Here is a 19,876-nt window from a genome sequence, read left to right as displayed (position 1 = left end):
TGCAATGCAGCATAAAGTGGCGGAGGTGGTGGTAGGTGGAGAAAGAGAGGGAAGGAAATGCAAAGGCTGCAGCTGTACAGTAGTAGAGTCGGAGTGTAGTATGCACGCATGCAGCAGCACAAATTATTCGAACTTTTTGTACATATTCCTTTCTTGCAGTTGTTTCATTGTCCTGACTCGAATTTCGACTTTGCTTTGTGAGGTTCTTGTGCTACTATAACCCCTGTCCTTTTCCACTGGTGTTATTCTTCTCGCCTCCACCACTCTCTTCAGTCATGTTTCTACTGTCACTAATATCAGTTTCCCTACTTGCATTAATGCACTCACCACCACCACTACACTTATCACTGATCAACATCTATTATCTCACCTACATCTATCTTCTTATTGCTTTCTCACTGCTCATATCAACATCAGTCTTCTGACTCACATTGATCTTCCCATTACTGTTACAATTTTTTCGTTAGTAATATCAGCTGCCTCACTGATAGTACTCTTCCTACTGTTGCTATCCTCTCTACTCTGCTCTTCTTACTTCTCTGTACATCTTGCTCCTCTGCTCTTTTACTAAATTAGTTACTCTTGCACTGTTATGTTGACAATCAAAGGTACTTCCTTCGCCAACTTCACCCTCATAAACCCTAACATCACTTTTCCCGCCAACACTATTTCTTCTCAGGAACACCACAACCGCTCACTAACACCGCTATAACAGTATGATATCTCGTCTATCGTCCGTCCTTTTCCTCTGTCTCTGACGATATTCAGCACTACCATTATTTAGTCTATGATCTGGTGATTCTGATGGTTTAACTTTTAGAGCTTCATGCTTTACGTGGTCTTTCTACCTGCGCTACGCCTACGGCTTTGCTATCAGCTATATGTGGATCGGCTTATATAGCTTGATGGGTGCTTAATGAGTGCTTGAAAAGCGTTCTGACAAGGCCCGGGCAGCAGTTGCCAGCGAGTAAACTATAGATGTCCAGACATCTGTATTAGCACTGTAAGATGCTAGAGCAAGACAGATCGCCGCATTAATGCAATTCACGACTACAAGATTGTGAGATATGGCCCAGCCCTTTCGCCTTTAAACAAGATATGTCTAGAAGTATATCGGTAAGTGAGCGTTTGTGTAAAGGCTTCAGTAGTTTGCACGGCTATTGCTAAGTGAGCGGACGACTCGTGCTTGTCTAAAGAACCATTCAAAAACCCATGCTCGAGTATGATATCTGCACAGGTAGCTCTATAAGTCTTAGTGAATCATTGAATACATAGCGTGCAGGACTGCAAGACTAGCATAGATGGCTCGATGGCCACATGATCATGACACTAAATGTAGAGAACAGGGTGACCACGCGAACGATTCATAAGACCTACTATTTAGTGTTCAAGGCGAGCATGAACTACTCGGTTCCAGGAACATTGTACAATTGAAGGAAGAGACATATGCCTAGTGCCTAACAGTGTTAATCACAAAGGGAATAGCGTGTGTATCTTCGTAAGCAATAAGATAGTTACTATAGACGAACATCATACTGATAAGCGAGCAGGGGTCAACCGAATGTCTGGGTAGTCACAATCATGTCCTGTGCTTCTCTCGAACATATCTAATGCTTGCGAGAACAGGCAGAATAGTAAGCAGATCAAGTAAGATCGAGAAGGTTTCTGCTGACGAGCGTAGTACTATGAGTCGATGTCAGTGAAGCATACGATGTGCGTAGAACCTATATCCAGAGGGAAAATATATGATATCACATTTTCTGCTATACCGCATGCCAACAACTGACATGAACAAAGGAGAAAAAGCATACAGTGAACTTCTCAACTAGATGAACCTCTTATTAGGAACATTTCACACTCTCATTAAACACCTTTGCCGGACCTAAGCAGCCACAAGCCGAACACAGAGCTCCTCCCGCTTACCCTACTATTGCTCAACTGTTTTACATCTGATCCATGGTTCGAGCAGAAACAAAGAAGCAAAAAGCATTTCGCAACACAAGCCTCATATCCATTCAACCATTTACGAGCCATAGACCTAAAGACCTCTCTGGAAAAAAGGGAAGACGCTTTACTCATGACTACCGGACAAAAAAACCAGGATCCACCAATTCCATTTCACATCCCCATCTAGGAACACCAAAACCCTCTGTTCCTCGTGAACCTCGTGACTTTAGACTAGAAAAGAAACCAAAGAAGAAAAGCACCTACCCCTCTCACTCCCTCTCTTACGCTTTAATCCCGCCTCTACTGCAACGGTACGGTACAAGCCAGACAGTTTTCCACCCTTCCCCTTTACATTACTCGACTCCTACGATACCTCCGCCTAGTCTTTCCGCTCACTTCCCGCTCATCCGCCAACCGTCCGTTCACCAGCCCCACTCGTGATTCCCATGACTCTTGCTCCTGTCTTTCTGTCTGTGTGCTTTCCGCTGCGCTACGCTGCTACTGCGGAGATAGGGAAACCAGTGGGTCCTTGTTCCTGGAGGAGTGGATACCCGTACTTACAATAACATAGAAGTGGGGGGAAAAAACGGCGCGAAAAGATACTGAAACGAGATCGGGATCGTACTATCTTACTGTACTGTAGTGTATTTGTACGTACGGAGAAGGTGATAGAGTGGGTACGGGCGTGGTTTCTGGTACGGGTGCTGTACTGCACGCCCTCTCTACCCTTTTTCTCTCTCTGTTGGTGTTTGTTATCTTTGCCCTGTGTGTTTCCTCTTTGTGTGTGTGTGTGTGTGTGTGGAGTCTTCCTTGGTGTCCATCTCTCTCTCTCCCTCATAGGTCCGCTGCCGCGACGATATGCCGACGTCGGAGACTTGGTTCGCTAAATGGTTCGCGGGTCGTGGCTTCCTTGGTTTCCTCTTCTTTTGCTAATGATGTCTGCGGAGTATGGTCGGGCGAGTCTTCGGTTGGGTTGGGGGATGTGGAAGGTTCTCGGTAAGAAAACTATGTTGAATACTGCGTGAATCTGTTGGGAAGGGAGAGAGGGTACGAGTCGGTGGGCAGAAGAGCGCAAGTAGACTCTAGATCAGAAGGTGGAATGGAATGAGAGATGGTGCGATGAGACATACAGGCACATGAAGATAGATCTGAGAATGTGTTTGTTTGAAAAGTCTTTCTCTCAATGGTCTCATTAGATTTAGTCTAAACGTATATCGCAATCTATAAGTGTTGTGTATATGGTAGTGTAGGGAGCAGAGTAAACAAATCCCGTCTCTCGTCTTGTGTAGGCGTCAGCAGGAAGAAGAAAATCCCCAAAGAACGCCGGGTTGCTGTGCTCGCTCGTCGATGATTATGCATATCGAGGCGAAGAAGAAGTTCCAGAAAGGCCATTCTTCAGGTATCGTAATCGTCAAAAACACGCCCCGTTCCGCTCCTTTCCCGCTGAAAAGTGTGGAAAGAATAAATAAACAAGCCCTGTTGTTGAGTTCCGCTCTGTTGCGTCCTTTTTCCCGACTGCTTCTCGTAAGACGTTAAGCAAAAGGTAAGGGGGGCCCCGCCCCGGGTATTGATGATTGGACAGAACAAGTGGCAAATACAATTTTGATGGCCGCGGTATTAATATAATGTAATGGTGGTTGTGAGGTTGATGCTTTGAAAGCAAGGACGTCGCAGAGTCAAGCCTCTACGCTTAGTGGGCAAAGTCCTGCTTAGGTCCGGGGGTGTTCTCCTCGTCAGGGGAGTAGGCGTACTTAGAGTGGGCTCTGATCTTGTGACCAAAGAAGAAGAACACGAAGGGAATAGCGCAGCAAGCAAGCGCAATGAAGGCTAGCAGACTGCCGGCCCACTCGTATCCGAGTCTGTGGTACATCTGGGTGGTAAAGAGGACGAAACCAGCACCCCAGAAAGAACGCATGAAGGTCTTGGCAGCAAGAGCGGAAGCGGCGTAGTGCTGGTAGGAATCGACGATGTAGTTGTTGGCACTGTTGTAGAGGAGAATGAAACCAAGACCGACGGGGAAACCACCACCGATGGCAGGACCTGCCCAACTGACGTGGGGGTAGGAGGTCCAGGCGAAAATGAAAAGACCGATAGCGACGAACCAGCAGGAAACCATCATGGGAATGAGACGAAGCTCTGGGGGAGGGTTGCCGTTGTACTTGGCAGCCCTGCGGAGGTAGTCCTTGTTGACAATAGGAGCCATAGCTGCGGAGCACAGGACACCGATGGCCAAAGGAATAAACATCAGACCAGTCTTGCCGGCACTCCAGCCCTTGCCCTCTTGGTAGAGAATGGGAAAGGCGACGAAGAACATGTAGAGAAGGGCGTAAAGAACACTCATGTAGAGGGCGACCAAGAAGACGATCAACTCGCTGAACAGCAAGATGAAAGGACGGATCATGAAGGTCTTCATGCGCTGGAAGAAAGGAGCCATATCGATTTCGGTCTCTGCGACGTACTTTGCATCTCCAGTCTCCTTTCTGGTCTTCTTAGCGCGGGTAGCGAGCAGCTTAGGGGCGTAGGTCTCGGGGACGGTGATGACGAGAAGAAGGTAGGCAGCTCCAGAAAGGATAAGCTGGATCCAGTAGAGCCATCTCCAGCCGTGACCATCACCAAGGTAACCACCGACGAGAGGACCTGTAGAAGATGGTTAGCGCTTGTAGGATAACCATGTGGTAGCGAGTCACTCACCAATGGCAGGACCCAAGAAAGGTGCGGCGGAGAAGGCAGCCATGGGCACACCTCTCTCCTCAGGTCTCCACAGATCAGCAAGAGTACCGCCGACAAGCACCATAGGAGCACTGAAAGCGACACCGTCGATGAAACGACAGACAAGAAGAGTTCCAATGTTCTTGGCAACAGCGCAGGGGATGATGAAGACAACAGCGATGAGCAATGTCACAGCGTAGATGGGACGACGACCAACGCTCTCACTTAGGGGAGCAAACACCATGGGACCGACACCGAATCCGATAACGAAGAGCTAAGGATTATGTTAGCATATTGCACGTTCTTGCAATCTTGTTGGTATAACATACTGTGATGGTAAGAAGCGAGACCTCTTCTGAAACATGGAATGTCTCTTCCACGCCAACCAAATCGGCAGTAATGACGGCAGAGTTGAAGGCAACAACGAAGCAGGTGAAAGCAACGACCATAGTGCAGTACCACTTGTAACCCTTGCTCCAGTTCTTGGGGTTTTCCGGGTCATCGATCTTAAAGGTGACGAGCTCGTACTTTTCCATCTTGCCACTCACCCGCGAGGTAGCCTGGTGCAGTATCGTACCATTGGCAGTCTCTTGGGTGTACTCTGTCATGTCTGCATTGTCGTTAAGAACTCCATATGGAAGCTCTAGAGGGTCGTTTGTGGCGGGACGAGATAGATGGCCTTGATTGTGAGAAGTGACGGGATGGACCTCGTGAGACTTCTCAACCTCAGTGCCATCGCTACTCGAAGTAGAGTACTGACGGGTAGTCATGATTATGGTTGTATTCCGTATAGCTAAACGATAGTCTGCTCAGGCTTGATAGTCGACAAGGTAGATATATTAGATTTAACGCCTTGGCGATTAGTACGGAGTCGTTTTTGACTTGAACGAGGAACATATCCTCCGACTGGGACTCGAGTCGTTATATATAACCATCTCGCCATAGCTGCCAAGGGAGCAATTCCGTGCCAACTTGCTGAAGCGTTTTTTTGCTAGTCTTACCCCCCGTGGTTCTCGAAAGCCACCCAGGGTGTTGCGGCGTTAGTGGTTTACGCTCCCGACATGAATCAGTGCTGATAACAAGCATTGTCGCTAGCTCAGGTACTAATGAACTTGCCGCATGGCTTCCTCTTCTAAGCGCGTACGCCACAGGGTCGGCTAGCTGACCGACACGCACAACAGAACAAGGCTAGCCGGGGATTCACTGCAGAAGCTGTAAACAAGATCCGTGCTCTGCAGATTCCTCTCGGCGGACGGATTGGGCCTTAGCGGATGTTGCGGTAGGGCCGCGATATCGATTTAGACTGCGGATATTGCGGGATTACTGCTCAACGGGCCAAAAGAAAACAACATTCGAGGCTGACATGATATACGAAAAGAGCCTGACTGGTGTTTCATGACGGTAGCCGACTCCATCTGTATAAGCCAGAAGCACATCAACACCATAGATTTGGTGCCACCGCCTTACCATGGCCTCTCGGATCGTTGGAATGGCGTCGCCATCCAGATCAAACAAGAGTCATAGTCAGCGGTTGTGGCAGATCGGCAAGCCTGGTTTTGGTTTTGCTACGTGCTGTTGTTTATTGCCATCCCACCATTTGCGCCAACGTGCAGCTCCTTTTACCCCAGGTGTAGGTTAAGGTTGGTGGCCACGCTAGATAATGGTGGGCACTCTCCGGTTTGAGATACTCCGCTCAGAAGTAGATCAGCCCAGCATCTGGATTCTCTTTTTTTCTATAGCCCGGGGCGGTGGCCTGAGGTTGATGGGATGCCGCTTCCGCTCCTCTACCTGCACCACAGACAGACATGCAATACTATATGACACCCTCAACTCCTTCGCGTGTTGACTGGCATATTTCACTGCCGCCCATAGCTTACATATAAATTCCTCTTGCGTCATGTTGACGATACTGCGGTGCACACAACGCTGCGAGCGTGTCTACCGTAAGTACCTTATCGTTGCAACCAATGGAAGAGAAACCCACTTACAGTCGTAACGCTGTACCAGAGCGGCATCTTCCTGGCAGGCGACTACAAGGCAAATAATCGCAATCGCCGTGTCCGAAAGCTATGAGCAATTTTGCTTGAGTCGCAATTGTTTGCGCACAAGAGATTCTTTTTCTTCCCTCCTATTGACCGCAACAGGTTGTTGTTGAGATCGCTCTGGCCAAATGTGCGTAGCGGCGATTTGCGCGCTTGTATAAGTACCTCTTCATTGCTAAGACGTTGCGGTCGGTTGCGAGGAGCTGCGCGTGCCCCCTGCATCAAATATGCGACAACCTCTGTCGCACTGGACATTTCGTTCGGCACAGGCTTCGAGCACCATGTCTGCTGATCATGTAAATCAATTTTCTGTGCGGACTGGAGACTGATTCTCTGCGAATCTGGGGCTGGCGAGAAACATGGGCAGACCTCCATAGTAGGGGGGACTTCGCCGGACCCTTTGTTATCTGCCTATTGGATTTCGGGGGATTGCCGAATTTCATCATCGCATAAAACAGTCATGCACGCCTGAAAGCTTCGAATCGCCACATGATGTTCTGTCCACAAAACGTCAAAAAGACCCTGCGCCAATACATGACGGCTTGCATACGAAACGGCCGGAAATCAGTAAATTTATATGGACCGCAGACGGCGGAATCGAAGAGCAAGGCAAAAGGTAGAGATATTCTAAGCCATTCGACCGATTCATGGACACCGATGTAACCACATCCGATCGAGTCAAGCAACGGCAAGCTGATAGGCACTGATGCCACGGTCGGCTTTTATCAATGAATAAAGATAGTCGAGATGGAAAAAGAAAAACACATCAGAAAATTATCCTGATCGAGGGTTCGAATCGAGGATACCATCTCTGAAAATGCGATGCTCAATATGCGTCGTGTCACAAGAACATCCGACATGATTTTGTCCTCTTGGGTTCTCGGAAAATCTGTGGTGATTTCCATGATTGACGCCTACTTCGCGTAGCGATCGTTGGATTCGCATTGGAGGTCGAGATCGTCGTTTCACGTTGCCACGCGCGAACAGACACCCCATGATCGGGATGAGCGCGCTACGGTCACGGTAACGGAGCCGCAGCGGAACAAACATCGTGGCGGGAAAGCTCCGCCTTTATGAAAACAGGACGCACAATTAACACGAGATCATCTTATAGGGGATTTGCAGGTATCAGCTAGCATGATCATGAAGATGGTCATAACATTCTTCAGGATGATGAAGACTGGATTTCTTTGACGCCAAACAATCGCTACAAATCGACACAGAGCGGAAGTGATTGGAGCGACGTATGAACAACTGACGAGACACTAGACACATTTCTTCATCTCCATGTACAGACATCGATTGATCTAGCACAGGTAGTAGACCATTGACCGAAGACATTCATGACCTTCGGACCACCATAGAAATGCCCAAACGAACGCATCATGATAGTCTCGACACGCATTGGAGAATTGTAGGTAAGGCGGGTTTAACACGACAAAGTCTATTTCTTTGATAGACGTTGTCGATCCTGGATCACAGCATATCCTGTATAGAGTCGCTCCTCGAGGTGGATATATCAACATATATCCGTCAGGCGACAGCGTCTAACGCAGTGCGAAGTACACTCGACAACTACAACATGTTGGTAAAAAACGCATTGGCTCATCAATAATCTTCAGCAAGAGGAGGGCAGACCAAAGTAATATACATATCATCAATTTTGAAGATAACACCGGAGGCACCAAACCTAACCGTAGATTTCAGGATAAAAAGACGAGGGCAACCCTGTCCGTTCCCTATTCCCGAGACTTCCACCTCTGATTAAATCTACAATTCCCATCCATGCACCAAACCAACCTTCACTCAGTCCAGCGATCGGCAAAGAAAGCGGGGGAAATATTGACACATGAACAGTGTTATTGGATGATAAACTAAGAAAGCACTGTTGCAATTCGGATTGCACAAGGGATCACGCGTCGCGAAGTGGATCACTACTTGAGTCAAGTTTGATCTGGATCTCTGCTACTTCGTAAGATCACTCCGCTAAGCTAGGGATTAGTAGACAAGTCGATGCTACAGCCGATCCACTTTACTTTGTGTTGGCTTCTGCCATTGCTGCTGTCGTTGTGGCTGCTATTGCGACGACTGCTGTTACTGCCAACGAGGGTCAACATGTTAGGGAATGCTTGCACATGTGCTCTGACTCTCTTGCTGGCTTATGCAGTCATTGCGTATGCATAATCCAATACTTTGGATCCGGGGTAGATTTGCATTCGGGAGCTGGGATTCTTCTCTTCGTCTTATTCTCTTCTTTTCATGCTCTGTTTCTGTTTCTGTAAGCAAGGAGAGGAAGGTTCAGAGGACACAGGATGCATTGGAGAACATCTCCGCGCACACACGTGCCTGATGCTTGGTCCTGGTGTGAATGGTAAGGTATCTTCTGTTCTGTGTGATAATTGTATGTACATGCGAAGAAAAGGATATGCATACTATAATTGCCTCATTTCTTCGGAGAAGATGGAGACAAGAGTAATCAATGCTGTCCAATCATATCTTCCTCGTCCTTTCTCTGTCTTCGATGAAGAAGATATGGGACATGTGTAGTTTGGACACAACACACTCGACAATATAATATTCTCCCCCACCGGCGACATGGTAAAACAAAACAATCTACACGTTCTCTTCTTGCGACTACTTTCTTTCTAAAACACAAGTACTACACTACCAGAAACGAAAACTCTAACATAACCCTTAATCCTCGTCTTGTCCGATCCGTCTATATTTCCCGCTTCCACCAGCGGCTCCACCATCCTTGTTCGCACCGCCCAAACCCCCGCTGACACTGCCCTTCTTGACCAGATTACTGATCCAGCCGCCGAGGCCCTCGCCTGCGTCTCCGTTCCTGCTGCTCGCTGCACTGTACATTGGTCTGCCGTTTGCGCTGACCTCGAGAGCGGGCGGGTCGATGTCCAGATCGGGAATGCTTGCGTCCTGCGGTGCGCCGTGCCCGCCGTCGCCGAGGCGAAGAGATGGGACTGGCGAGCGTGAGAACAGGGACTCGGCTTCTGCTAGGGTCTGTGGGGTCGGCGCTACTGTCGTTGCGTCTCCGAAGATCGAGTTCATGTCTTCGAGGCGCACGTTTGCTGTTTCGGGGTAGATGAAATAGACTGTTCTTGCTGTTAGCTATCACAGCCGTGACGGTAAAGGGATACAGAGTAGGTTGCGAACAAACTTACCAACCACGAAAGAAACAGCACAGAAGAAAGCGTGCAGCAGATACAGCCTCCACTTGATCAGATCCTGTAGAATAGGAGTCATTTCTCCCACGAGCCAATTGAAAGCCCAGTTCGAAGCAGTCGACAAACTTGCACCCTTGGCACGAATGCTGAGAGGCAAGATCTCTGGTGGATACAACCAAGGAATCGGTCCCCACGAAAATCCGAAGGCGGCGTTGTAGATCATGACGAAAATAACGACCAAGCGCGGAGTCCAGTGTATGTCGATGTATATAAAGTATGATATCGCCGAGAGAGCGACGATCATGACCAATGCGCCAGACAACAAAATAAATCGTCGACCCAAAGTATCGACTACATACCATGGCGGGATCGTCGAGGCCAAGTACGTGATACCATTAATTCCGGTCATCAGGATAGCGTCACGACCTACCCAACCAGCTTGTTCAAAGACAAGAGGCGCATAGTAGGAAATGACGTTGATACCGTTGAGCTGGGCCAGAGCCTGAGCGGACATGGCGATAAAGACGCGCTTGTGGTATCGCTTGAACATGTCTTTGTAGGAACGCTCACCCTCTTGTCGCTGCAATAGGACGTTCATCTTGATCTCACGGTACTCGTCACGAGCCTTGGGGTTGTGGATGTCGCCCTTGCCGTAGAGATTGGCAATGACCACGATGCCCTCTTCGTCATGGTCATTGTCGAGCAGCCATCTAGATCTTGTTAGCAATAGCAGAGGCGGTCAACGGAACCTATAAGCCTCACCTGGGAGATTCGCAGATCAAGAAACTTCCTCCGCAGAGCAAAGCACCCATGACGCATTGCATGAGCAGAGGCACACGCCAGGCCCAGTCATTGTTGATGAAGGTGCAGAAGTAGTCAACCCACACACTGGCAGCGTAACCGATGATGTTGCCCGAGAACTCGATACAAGCCAATTTACCGCGGTTGTGAGGAGGTGAGATCTCGGATTGGTAGACGGGGACAATGGTCGACAGGGCACCTACACCGAGACCAGCAACAATTCTTCCGAGAAGCATCATAGGCATGCCGGTAGCAAAAGTCTGGAATGCGCCTCCGATGATGAAGATGAGAGATCCGTAGAGAATAGTGCGCCTACGACCCAGCACATCACCAATTCTGCCTACGGACAAGGACGAAATAAAGGCGCCTACTTCCAGAATGGCGACCATGGTACCGATCTCGGCACGGCTGGGCTGGTTGAAATAGTCCTTGAAGTAAGGACCGCTAAGGCAGAATGGACGAGTAAGCAAGCCTGCTGCATATGGGAAAGGGCTTTTGCTTCAAACATACGTGATGATACCACTCATGACACCTTGGTCGTAACCAAACACAAACACTCCTAGAGACACAAACACACTGGTGAAGTAGCTGAGGCATGTATGTCAGCCAGGGAACACAGCAGAAACAGGGACTTTGTCTGGCGCGTACAGCAACTTCTTGCCATGTAGGCCGTGTATACGGGAGGGGCCATCATTGGGAGCCATGATTGTGGCGAGTATGCGTTCCGCTCTGTTGATTCTCCTGGGCGGAGGACTCGGTATGCGGATGTCCTCTTTCCTTCGAACGAGAGGAGCTTCCTTGTCCCTGCCTGAGGCTGTACCTTTGGCGTAGCGGACTCTCTTCTGTTGACTTCGCGTGCGTCGTCTCGGAGGCGCGCCCTCTTCTGACGAGTCTCGAGAGTCGTGTCCGTCGTGGTCGGCGAACTGGTCTACAAGGTCGCCGGTTTCGCTCCAGAGACTGAACTCGGAATCCGAGACGATCGAAGAGCGGCGACTGCGGCCGCGCTTTTCGTCCAAGGAAGTGACACCTGCTCCAGACGTGGACCGACGATGTGATTGGCGAGATGATGGCGAGGTCAGCGGATGCAAGGGGATGTCTGCAGAATTGCGGTCTTTGTAGGCGGGAATCTTGGCGGTATTGTCCTTTATAAAGGATGGAGAGCTGTTGTTGCAACAATCAACCGCGCTTCCAGCACTTTCCTGCCTCGGCGCCAACAGAAAGTTGGATGAGGTCAGAGCAAAGTGGGTACAGCTATGCTAGGTTGGCTGGGGGTCCAGCACTTTAGCACTTTCTGTTAGTAGCAGTAGTAGCCGGCGGCGGTGAGTGGAGAGCGGAGCTACTCTCGCTACGATGTATATCAGCCAGACGGGGCCGACAACACCAAGCGGGGATGGAATAACAAATAATTGGGCAGGCGGTCGTGAGGAATCAAATGATCAGATCAACTCAATTCACACGCAAGAAATGCACACACTAACAGTACACCTTTTGAATAGACCAAACTCTGATGGGATGGAAAGGGTAAACACGCGACAAAGGATGGCTTGTCACAATCAAACCACGACTCTGGCTCTGGCTGGACTTGGCCTTGTTGATAAGGAATTAAGCCTCACAACTGAGACGAAGCTCCCTGAATCCTGAATCGTGAATCGGGGGATAAGGAGAGGGTTGTTCTCGCCGGCCGCGTTTCGGGTAACAATAGGAGCAGTCCGGGGGTGGAGCTGGCGAAGGGAGTGGAGAGATAGAGAGCGATCAGTCAATTGACGACGACGAGGATGACGATTGGATGCTAGGAATAAAGAGGTTGGATGGAGAAAGTGTGATTGCAGGACTACAGTACTAGCTTCGCGAAACAGACTGTCGGGTGTTTGCCCCAGGTAAGCAGATGCGATGTGCTGTGCAAGTACAGAGTCCAAAAGGGCGGACGACGTGGCTTCTTTGCCGCAATGTAAGTCATACTAGATACTGGGCGGCCCTGTAGGCACATTCGATCCGCACGTTGCTGCCAAAACGGATCGGCGTTTGGTCAAGGGCGAAGGGTGAAAAAAGAACAGGGGGGGGGGTCCTCGCTTCCTTCGTAGCCTGTACACACCGGACAGTTCTATTACAGTGCCAGTGCCCGACATACACACGCTTACCCCGAGATCAAAAGCACAGAAACCGAGGGTCAAAGCAGTTGCAGTACGTCACCGATCTGTGGGGAAAAGCGACTAAGGCGTCAATTGCAGCAGCTAGTAAGTGATTCAGTGGTATACTATCTCTTCTCCATCTAATATGTATTATGAATGCAATCTACGTGCTGTATCGACAGTCCTTGCGCTTCCTCGGGGACTGATTCTGATTTCCTATGAAGGATTGAATCTGTAATTAAGGTACGGTACGCTACCTATATTACTGGATGCACAGAAAGGAGAGGACACGTAGAGGTCAAGCACGCGCTTCGCTTCACGAATGGCCAAAGGTACACTGCCAAGGAGCATCGCAACCCTTACCACCTCACGGGTTCCGACCAGATGACAATGACAAGGATACTTGGACTCCAACATAAATGCATCTGACCATGGCCCCACGAGTAGTGCAGCTGGGTCATTTGTGGATATGTGGTCTTCTTCTTCTTCGGGTCAAGAACTGGAGCAAAATTGTGACTTGGTATGTTATTATACATGTTGATACTCAGACTACACCGCAAGTAGACCGAAGAGAAGGTAGGTCCGCCTGTGATGATCGCTAGTGCTCTTCCGTAACCGCTCCCACGCACTCTCCTCCAGATGCAGGCTTTCTCGGAGCTGGTTCAGCACACGGTCAAAAGCCGTCACCTCGTGTTTCTCATGTAGACTCAATATCTTCTCGAGGTAGAGCACGTCGTACATTGCTTGTGTCAACTTCGGCATCCTTCGGAACTCGTGGTTCGACTTTGTAGACGCGACTGCCTCTTTCTCTTCGACTTCTGCGTCTGCAGAAGTCCCGTTCGCTGCCACATCGTGGTTGCTTGCACCGTTGGTGATCTGTCCTGTAGATTCTGCTCCGTTGGCCTTCGCTTGATCCAACAAGGTCTCGTCCAACGTCTCAGCGACCAAATCGCGCAGACGAGCCTTCAGCACTGCGACCGCACGTGGTGTCCAGAGATCCACGCCAATTTTGTCCATTGTTTTGCAAGTATCGTACAAAAAGCGGCAAGAGGCAGGCGAAGGCTGCATTGGAAGTGCAGGCGACCCCTCCCAGAGAGTGATCGCGGGAGCGCGAGTGAACGTTATTAATCGGGATGACCGGCTCGGATTTTGCGAAATGACTTGCTGAGCAAGTTGATTGTGCAATAATTCAAGCAATGAGGGCGGTGGCTTCACTATCGCAACAGAGGATGTTTCAGTCGACGAGGAGTGTTGCACCACCTCCCGGAGGAGTCGCAGAACGAATGCGGGTGGATTCTCCGAACCCGAATTGTCAGACATGGTAGATTGGATCTTCTCGTAGACCTTGGTAAGTGCCTGGTTCCGTTGCTCGTTGAGCAAATCATCTAAAGACTTGGGGTCTTCTCTCGTCAGTAGATCCGGTGGTGCACTCAGTTCGAGGTCGTCGTCCAGGTCCAGCTCCAGGTCGTCGTCCCATCTGTCTTCTCTCATCGTCTTAATTGTTACAGATACATCGGCCAGGCGTGAGGCCCATGACTTCAGTTGGCGGTGCAGATCTTGTAGTCGATTGTCCCTTCCCTCACTGACATTAGTGATCATATCCCTCAATTCCACAGCACCCTTGGTAAGATCAAGGTCGAGCAACGAATGATCCCAAATGTCTAGCAGCTCTGTAGCATTGTTCACCGACGCGGTATCGCCCAAGAACTGATCAGCCACTTGAACCAAGTCATTAGCTGCCTCAGTAGCGATATGTCGCAAGCCGGAGGAGAAGCAAGCGCGGAGATCCTCGAAGAAGGCAGCTTGGTCAAGACCAGGCAATTTCTTGTTAGCCGAGAGTGACCTTGAGATCACGTCCTTTCGTAGTGCCACCACTTTTTGAGCATCCTGGGTACTGCTAAGAAGCCGCTGTAGTCCTTCAAGCAATTTCTGCTTTGCACTAGTTGCCCATGACTGAATTAATTTCGTTGCCTGAGTGCCTTGGAGCTGGTCATGTCTCAGGAATGGTGTGAAGTTTCGAACATCATCCGCGATCCATCTCTCGTAGATGTCAAGATTCAGCTCTGATGTAGCCCGCACGGCTTCACCCCGCAGCAGTGGCTCATCCTGTAATTGTGACAGAAGCTCAGACAATCGGTGAGGGAACATAGCCTGCGCTTCTTTCAAGGTAGATAGTAACAAAGCCATAGCAGAATGGACACCTGCTTCGGCCGGTTCCTCCAGCAATTCGGTCAGAGCTTCTGCTCTAACATTAAGAAAATGTCGCAACACGTCCGTTGGGGTAGAAGTAGTCGCCAAAGAGAAAGCGGCTAGTGCTTCGGTGAGAGCATCTCTATCGGTATCTCCCTTGGCTAGTATGCCATCGACATAGTTCAGAGCCCTTCGACGAAGAGAAGCAAGCCTTGTGCGAAGCGTATCCAGTAGCGGAGACGCGTCCGCCGTCTTAGATACGCTGCTGTGCAATAGTCGCGCGAGCACCACCAGCCTCGCAACGAGCAAAGACGAGCCTTTCTGCTTAATCGTGCGACTTCCGACAGCCAGACAGCTCTGCAATAAAGCGATACTCGAGGCCAGAGCATTGCGAGGACTGACTTGATCCCGCTGCGACTTGACAATGCGCGAGTGACTGGTCGCAATTCTTTCAATAGTTCTCGCGTTACATTTCCGTCCAATCTCGCCGAGAAGCTCCTCTGCCTCGTGCATCTGGCCGTCCATTTCAATTATCCGCTCAGCGGTGCCGACCAGATCCCTATAGCTGGTGCCGACAAGTGTCCGCAACTTGTCTCGGTTCTCATTGATGCTGCCCCGGAGCTGCTGCTCCAGCCGCCGCACCACGGGCACGGGGTACTGGAAGGCATCTTCCCAGGATTGGAAGTCCCTGGGATTGGGTGCCTGTGTAGTCATTTGATATGCCCACCCTGTGTAGTTGTCGTGGCCACTGTCGAAACAATGCCAAGACAGGTTGCAGTTGATTCGGAGGCGTCAACAATGCTGAGTCAGCGCGCCCGCGTTTCATGTGGAGCTTCGTGCTCCAGGCTTGTGGGGTGGCCGTTTGTGCTGTACATTTTTGACCGATATCATGAAACATATATTACTTTACTAATAGATCTATAAAGAATTAGACGACAAGGATGAGTTATGATCATGTTAGCATCACAACTTGAATGGAATAAATGTAGTCCTGGCGACTGGAAAGTGTTCTTCTGTAGCTTGTTATGAATGCTCGGAGTACGCGATTCCTATCGACATGATATTATTGGTTTCATGATGCTTCTCGAAACGGCGGTACAGCAAGGTAGCCGAAGAATACGGACTCCATGCTGCAACTCACTTCACTGTATTCGCTGGGTCGCCTACATCACCGACTCCCCCATCATGCTCCGCCGACATCGAAAGGATAATGATGCATGTACACACTAACGTCACGAGCCCACTTCAATCGCTCAAGGTACTGCATGACATGCATGAGAGCACCCGAACCGTCTGCCTCGTGTTGTCCAATGAACTCGTCAACCTTCAGCAGATTAAATGGCTCCGCTAAGCCCTTCTCCACTGTATCATCGACGAGCACCGTGTTGCTCTGTTTATAGCTACCGACTGGTGCATTGCAGAGCAAAGTGCCCTTGGCGGCCTTCTTCTGTAGGTTTTTAGATTCCCAGATCCAGCTCAGCTGCTTGTAGACCTGTATGTTTTGTTTGAACAGTGCTTCGGGCAAATGTAGCTTGTCACGGCCCCAGATTCCGACAAGAGAGCCTTGCTGCTCAGAAGTGAAGACCTGAGAACAGATGGCTATGACATTGGAAGGTAGGCCTGAGGACCAGATCATGACGTGGTGATTCGCAAAGAGGTAGTCTAGAAAGGGGCCGAGCCCGGGTCGCGGAACGAAGGCTCTTCTTCGGCCACGATGCACGATGACTCCGTTGAGATCTAAGATGACGAGGAGCGGTCGAGGGGAGGTCGTGAGAAGTGAAGTGGCTAGATCGGGGAAATCGTCCCATTGTGTTATGGTTTGAATATAGTGAGCGGTTGGGAAGGGGCGTGGTAAGACTAATCGGCGAGGAGAAGAGCCGCGTTTTCTGCTATGGTCAACCTTGGGTGGCGGCGGTCCAGCCGTATACGAGGTATTCGGCGTATCTCGGGTTCGAATTTCATCCCGTAAGTTGTGGCTGTCCGAAGTCTTTGGCCCATCTGCAGAGGAATGTCTGCGGACATGTTAGTGGTGAAGCCAAAAATGTTTGAGAGACCAGGTTCACTTGCCTATCGGCATCAATCGCCTTCTTCGTCTTCGAGCGCACCGTACGTTCAGTACTTGCGTCATGTAGCACAACTGGAGCCGGGTCAGAGGTCGCAAGAGAAGAAGATTGAGGATTAGGGACAGCTTTCGGTTTCCTCGGCTTCTTCTTTCTTTCTTTCTCTTCACCAGGGGAAACCACAGTTCGAGCTGGGAGCAGAGCCGCAGCGCCAACCCTGTGAGCAGAGGCTGTGACATGGGTTTGAGAGACTGAAAGGTCTGCTTGAAAGAACGAACTAGGATGACGATGAGGTTTCTCAATGGATGCAACGTTCTCCTTCTTGCCCTTACTCCGTCGACTAGGTTGAGTATCTAGTGATGGGAATTGAGAATGGAGACTTAATTGCTTCTCAAACATGGAAGGAAGGTCTGCAGCTTCTTGGCTGCTATTTGAAGCAGCAACCACATTATGCATCGCGGGATTCATGACCACCTGGACTTTTTTGTCGTTTGAGAAGAAGTAGTGAGAAAGGAAGTCTTGCTGCTTTCTACCTACATTCACCGCTCTTGATTGGTGAAGTCCTCTGAAGCCGATCTGACCACATTGAGTCAGCGGCAGTATCTATATATGAAAGACGACAGACACCACACACTACCTGAGTCGCAAGAACAGCACTAGCATTTCTAGACACACGTGGTCGAGGCAGTATGCTGCGTGGCGTAGGCCAACTACTGAAGCGAGGCACTTTGTCCACGATTGCGGATATACTTACGTAGCATTCAGATTAGACAAGTGAGGCGCATAGGTGGCTCTTTGTCAGTAGGTTAGCCTTGAATATATATAGATACGATAGATGTCCTGTCGAGTATCAAAGGGGCCAGACAAAGGGAGATGGAGGTCGACATATCGATGTGAGTTAAGGTTATCTTATCGCGGATCTAGATCTACCGACGAGTCCCAGGCAAATCAGATCTACGCGAGGGTCCAATCGGGCGACGGCAGTTTGAAAGACGAAAGAAGAACATCACGACTCTATCCTTTGCGTGTGAATCGACCACAGAGGAGAGGAAAGTTGCAGATCATTCTGCCATATCCATCGTCCGACAAGAGCTCTACGGATCTTTCTTGACGTTCCTCTACGCCACATCTGACAAGGGATTTGACTCAAACCGCAGTCTTTTCGCCACTAGCATCCTTCATTTATCTATATATCCACCGCAATCATGGGCGGACCTAACCTCGAAGTGTTCAAGGCATGTTTTCTCTGATTCCAGCTCAACTCAAAAATATTCCCTACGTCTGACATGCATATCCGACAGTTCGGCATGTACATCTTCTTCCCGATCGGCTGGATGTACTACTTCGGCACGAATCTCGACCAGCGCTTCTCCGTGCCCGACTTCTGGCCCAAGAAGAACGAAACAAACCAGATCCCTTTTGAGCGCGAGGATATCAAAGAGGAGCTCGAGCGACTCAAGGCGCGGCGGTTGGCGGCCAAGGCGAGGAGGGAGCAGTTCGGTGGCCCTGATGCGGATGCAGAGGGCGAAACAGCGCTCGTGGGCGAAGATGGTCCGAAGAAGAGTGTCTATCTCAGGACACTGGAGAACGTGAAGCCGGCGCCTGTGCCTGTGGTGCCGAAGAAGGAGGAGGGTGGAAAGGGTTGGTTCGGGCTCTGGTGAGAGTCGAGTTCCAAACCGAACCACCCGAGAGTCAAAAATTATACTCATCGAAACAACGGAGTCCGGAGTCAGAGTGGGTTTGGGAAAGTCGTGAAGCACTTCATCTAGAGCTGAATATTATGCTCTCGGCTATGTTTACAACACTGTACAAAAATGTTTATCTATGTCTACTCCACAGCTCAAAAAGAACTATATGGCCAGTCTGCTCATCAACTCGGCCCAGGCGCCTTCACTCACCTGGTCTCCTGGCTTGACATTCATGTAGATGCCCTGCACTCCGCTCTCCTTTTCCTCGACATTATCGATGAACTCAACGAGCTGTCCGACCACATCCTCACTCTGCAGTCCGACCATTGTATCTTCGACAGCATCCCACACAATCCCGCTCTCTGCAATGTCCAGTCCCAAGCTTTCACTCAGCGTCGCGCCCGTTGACTTGGTGTCCTGCGGCTCTGTCAAGACCACGACTCTGCCATCTCCATCATCCTCGACGTCCAGAGCGCCAGCTTCAAGCGCAGCATCAAACACCTGATCAACATCCACTGCGCTCCGCTCCTCTTTGCCATCGGCCAAGACTTTTCCCTCGAGTATGATGCGGCCCTTCTTCGCGAACAGATAAGACGTCGGCGTCGCATTGCCACCGGCTTCCTTGACGGCGTGTTTCAAGTCTGCCAATGTCCGCAGGCGGCCTTCCGTCTCTGCCTCGATGATACAAGCGACATTATGCGGCAGAATAGCCTCGACGGTGATTGCTTCCAGCGCTGCTCCCGAGGCTGACCGACCCTGTCCCCTCAGGATGGCATTCTCGATGCTCTGCTTCGCGAAACCCGCTCTCTTCGCTTTCGTGATGACATCGGCGAGACGGGGATTGGCTTCTGGATCCGGCCCGAATAGCTTCGAAGCAAGGGCGATCTCTTGGGCGAACACGGAGCGATTCTTGTTCTTCGTTGCGTCTACTTTTGCTTTGTCGTGCTTGATCTTGGACCATCTGCTGTGTCCCGACTGGAAGGCGGCGGTGGTGTGAAGGAGGTGGCATTGTTGCAGTCGGCGGCTGAGGCAACGGGGAGCCTGGCGCAGGGGTTGTAGAGACTGCATCTGGATGTGTGAGAGATGTAGACGGAACCATTATCGTTGTCTCTGCATCTGGACTGTGGA

General features: G+C 50.1%; 6 protein-coding genes across 7 annotated transcripts; 1 reads left to right on the top strand and 5 right to left on the bottom strand.

The window, feature by feature from the left end:
- Positions 1-3,637: 3,637 nt before the first annotated feature.
- Positions 3,638-5,426, bottom strand: AAFC00_005080 (uncharacterized protein; the record flags this gene model as incomplete). The annotated part of the gene is made up of 3 exons (XM_069344818.1): positions 3,638-4,584; positions 4,639-4,930; positions 4,986-5,426. 3 exons carry the CDS (start codon positions 5,424-5,426, stop codon positions 3,638-3,640), a joined length of 1,680 nt encoding a protein of 559 aa, XP_069202641.1.
- A 3,966-nt stretch (positions 5,427-9,392) lies between these two features.
- AAFC00_005079 (uncharacterized protein) lies at positions 9,393-11,385 on the bottom strand (the record flags this gene model as incomplete). The annotated part of the gene is made up of 5 exons (XM_069344817.1): positions 9,393-9,808; positions 9,878-10,590; positions 10,643-11,125; positions 11,192-11,269; positions 11,330-11,385. 5 exons carry the CDS (start codon positions 11,383-11,385, stop codon positions 9,393-9,395), a joined length of 1,746 nt encoding a protein of 581 aa, XP_069202640.1.
- A 1,974-nt stretch (positions 11,386-13,359) lies between these two features.
- AAFC00_005078 (uncharacterized protein) lies at positions 13,360-15,714 on the bottom strand (the record flags this gene model as incomplete). The annotated part of the gene is made up of 1 exon (XM_069344816.1): positions 13,360-15,714. The coding sequence occupies one exon, from the start codon at positions 15,712-15,714 to the stop codon at positions 13,360-13,362; it is 2,355 nt and encodes a 784-aa protein (XP_069202639.1).
- Positions 15,715-16,183: 469 nt separating this feature from the next.
- On the bottom strand, positions 16,184-17,528 carry AAFC00_005077 (uncharacterized protein; the record flags this gene model as incomplete). Of its 2 annotated transcripts, none has more annotated exons than XM_069344814.1 (2): positions 16,184-17,012; positions 17,068-17,528. In XM_069344814.1, 2 exons carry the CDS (start codon positions 17,526-17,528, stop codon positions 16,184-16,186), a joined length of 1,290 nt encoding a protein of 429 aa, XP_069202637.1. The 2 variants fall into 2 exon arrangements, with proteins under 2 accessions (XP_069202637.1, XP_069202638.1); XM_069344815.1 differs by having other exon boundaries at positions 17,068-17,516.
- Positions 17,529-18,265: 737 nt separating this feature from the next.
- On the top strand, positions 18,266-18,721 carry AAFC00_005076 (uncharacterized protein; the record flags this gene model as incomplete). Its single annotated transcript, XM_069344813.1, has 2 exons — positions 18,266-18,295; positions 18,362-18,721. The coding sequence occupies 2 exons, from the start codon at positions 18,266-18,268 to the stop codon at positions 18,719-18,721; spliced, it is 390 nt and encodes a 129-aa protein (XP_069202636.1).
- A 189-nt stretch (positions 18,722-18,910) lies between these two features.
- On the bottom strand, positions 18,911-19,816 carry AAFC00_005075 (uncharacterized protein; the record flags this gene model as incomplete). The annotated part of the gene is made up of 1 exon (XM_069344812.1): positions 18,911-19,816. The coding sequence occupies one exon, from the start codon at positions 19,814-19,816 to the stop codon at positions 18,911-18,913; it is 906 nt and encodes a 301-aa protein (XP_069202635.1).
- Positions 19,817-19,876: the final 60 nt, after the last annotated feature.

Source organism: Neodothiora populina (genome assembly GCF_041146345.1).
Source record: "Neodothiora populina strain CPC 39397 chromosome Unknown canker_contig_5, whole genome shotgun sequence".
Classification (NCBI taxonomy): Eukaryota; Fungi; Ascomycota; class Dothideomycetes; order Dothideales; family Dothioraceae; genus Neodothiora; species Neodothiora populina.
Note: the sequence above shows the minus strand (reverse complement) of the source record. Positions and strands in the feature narration are given on the sequence as shown.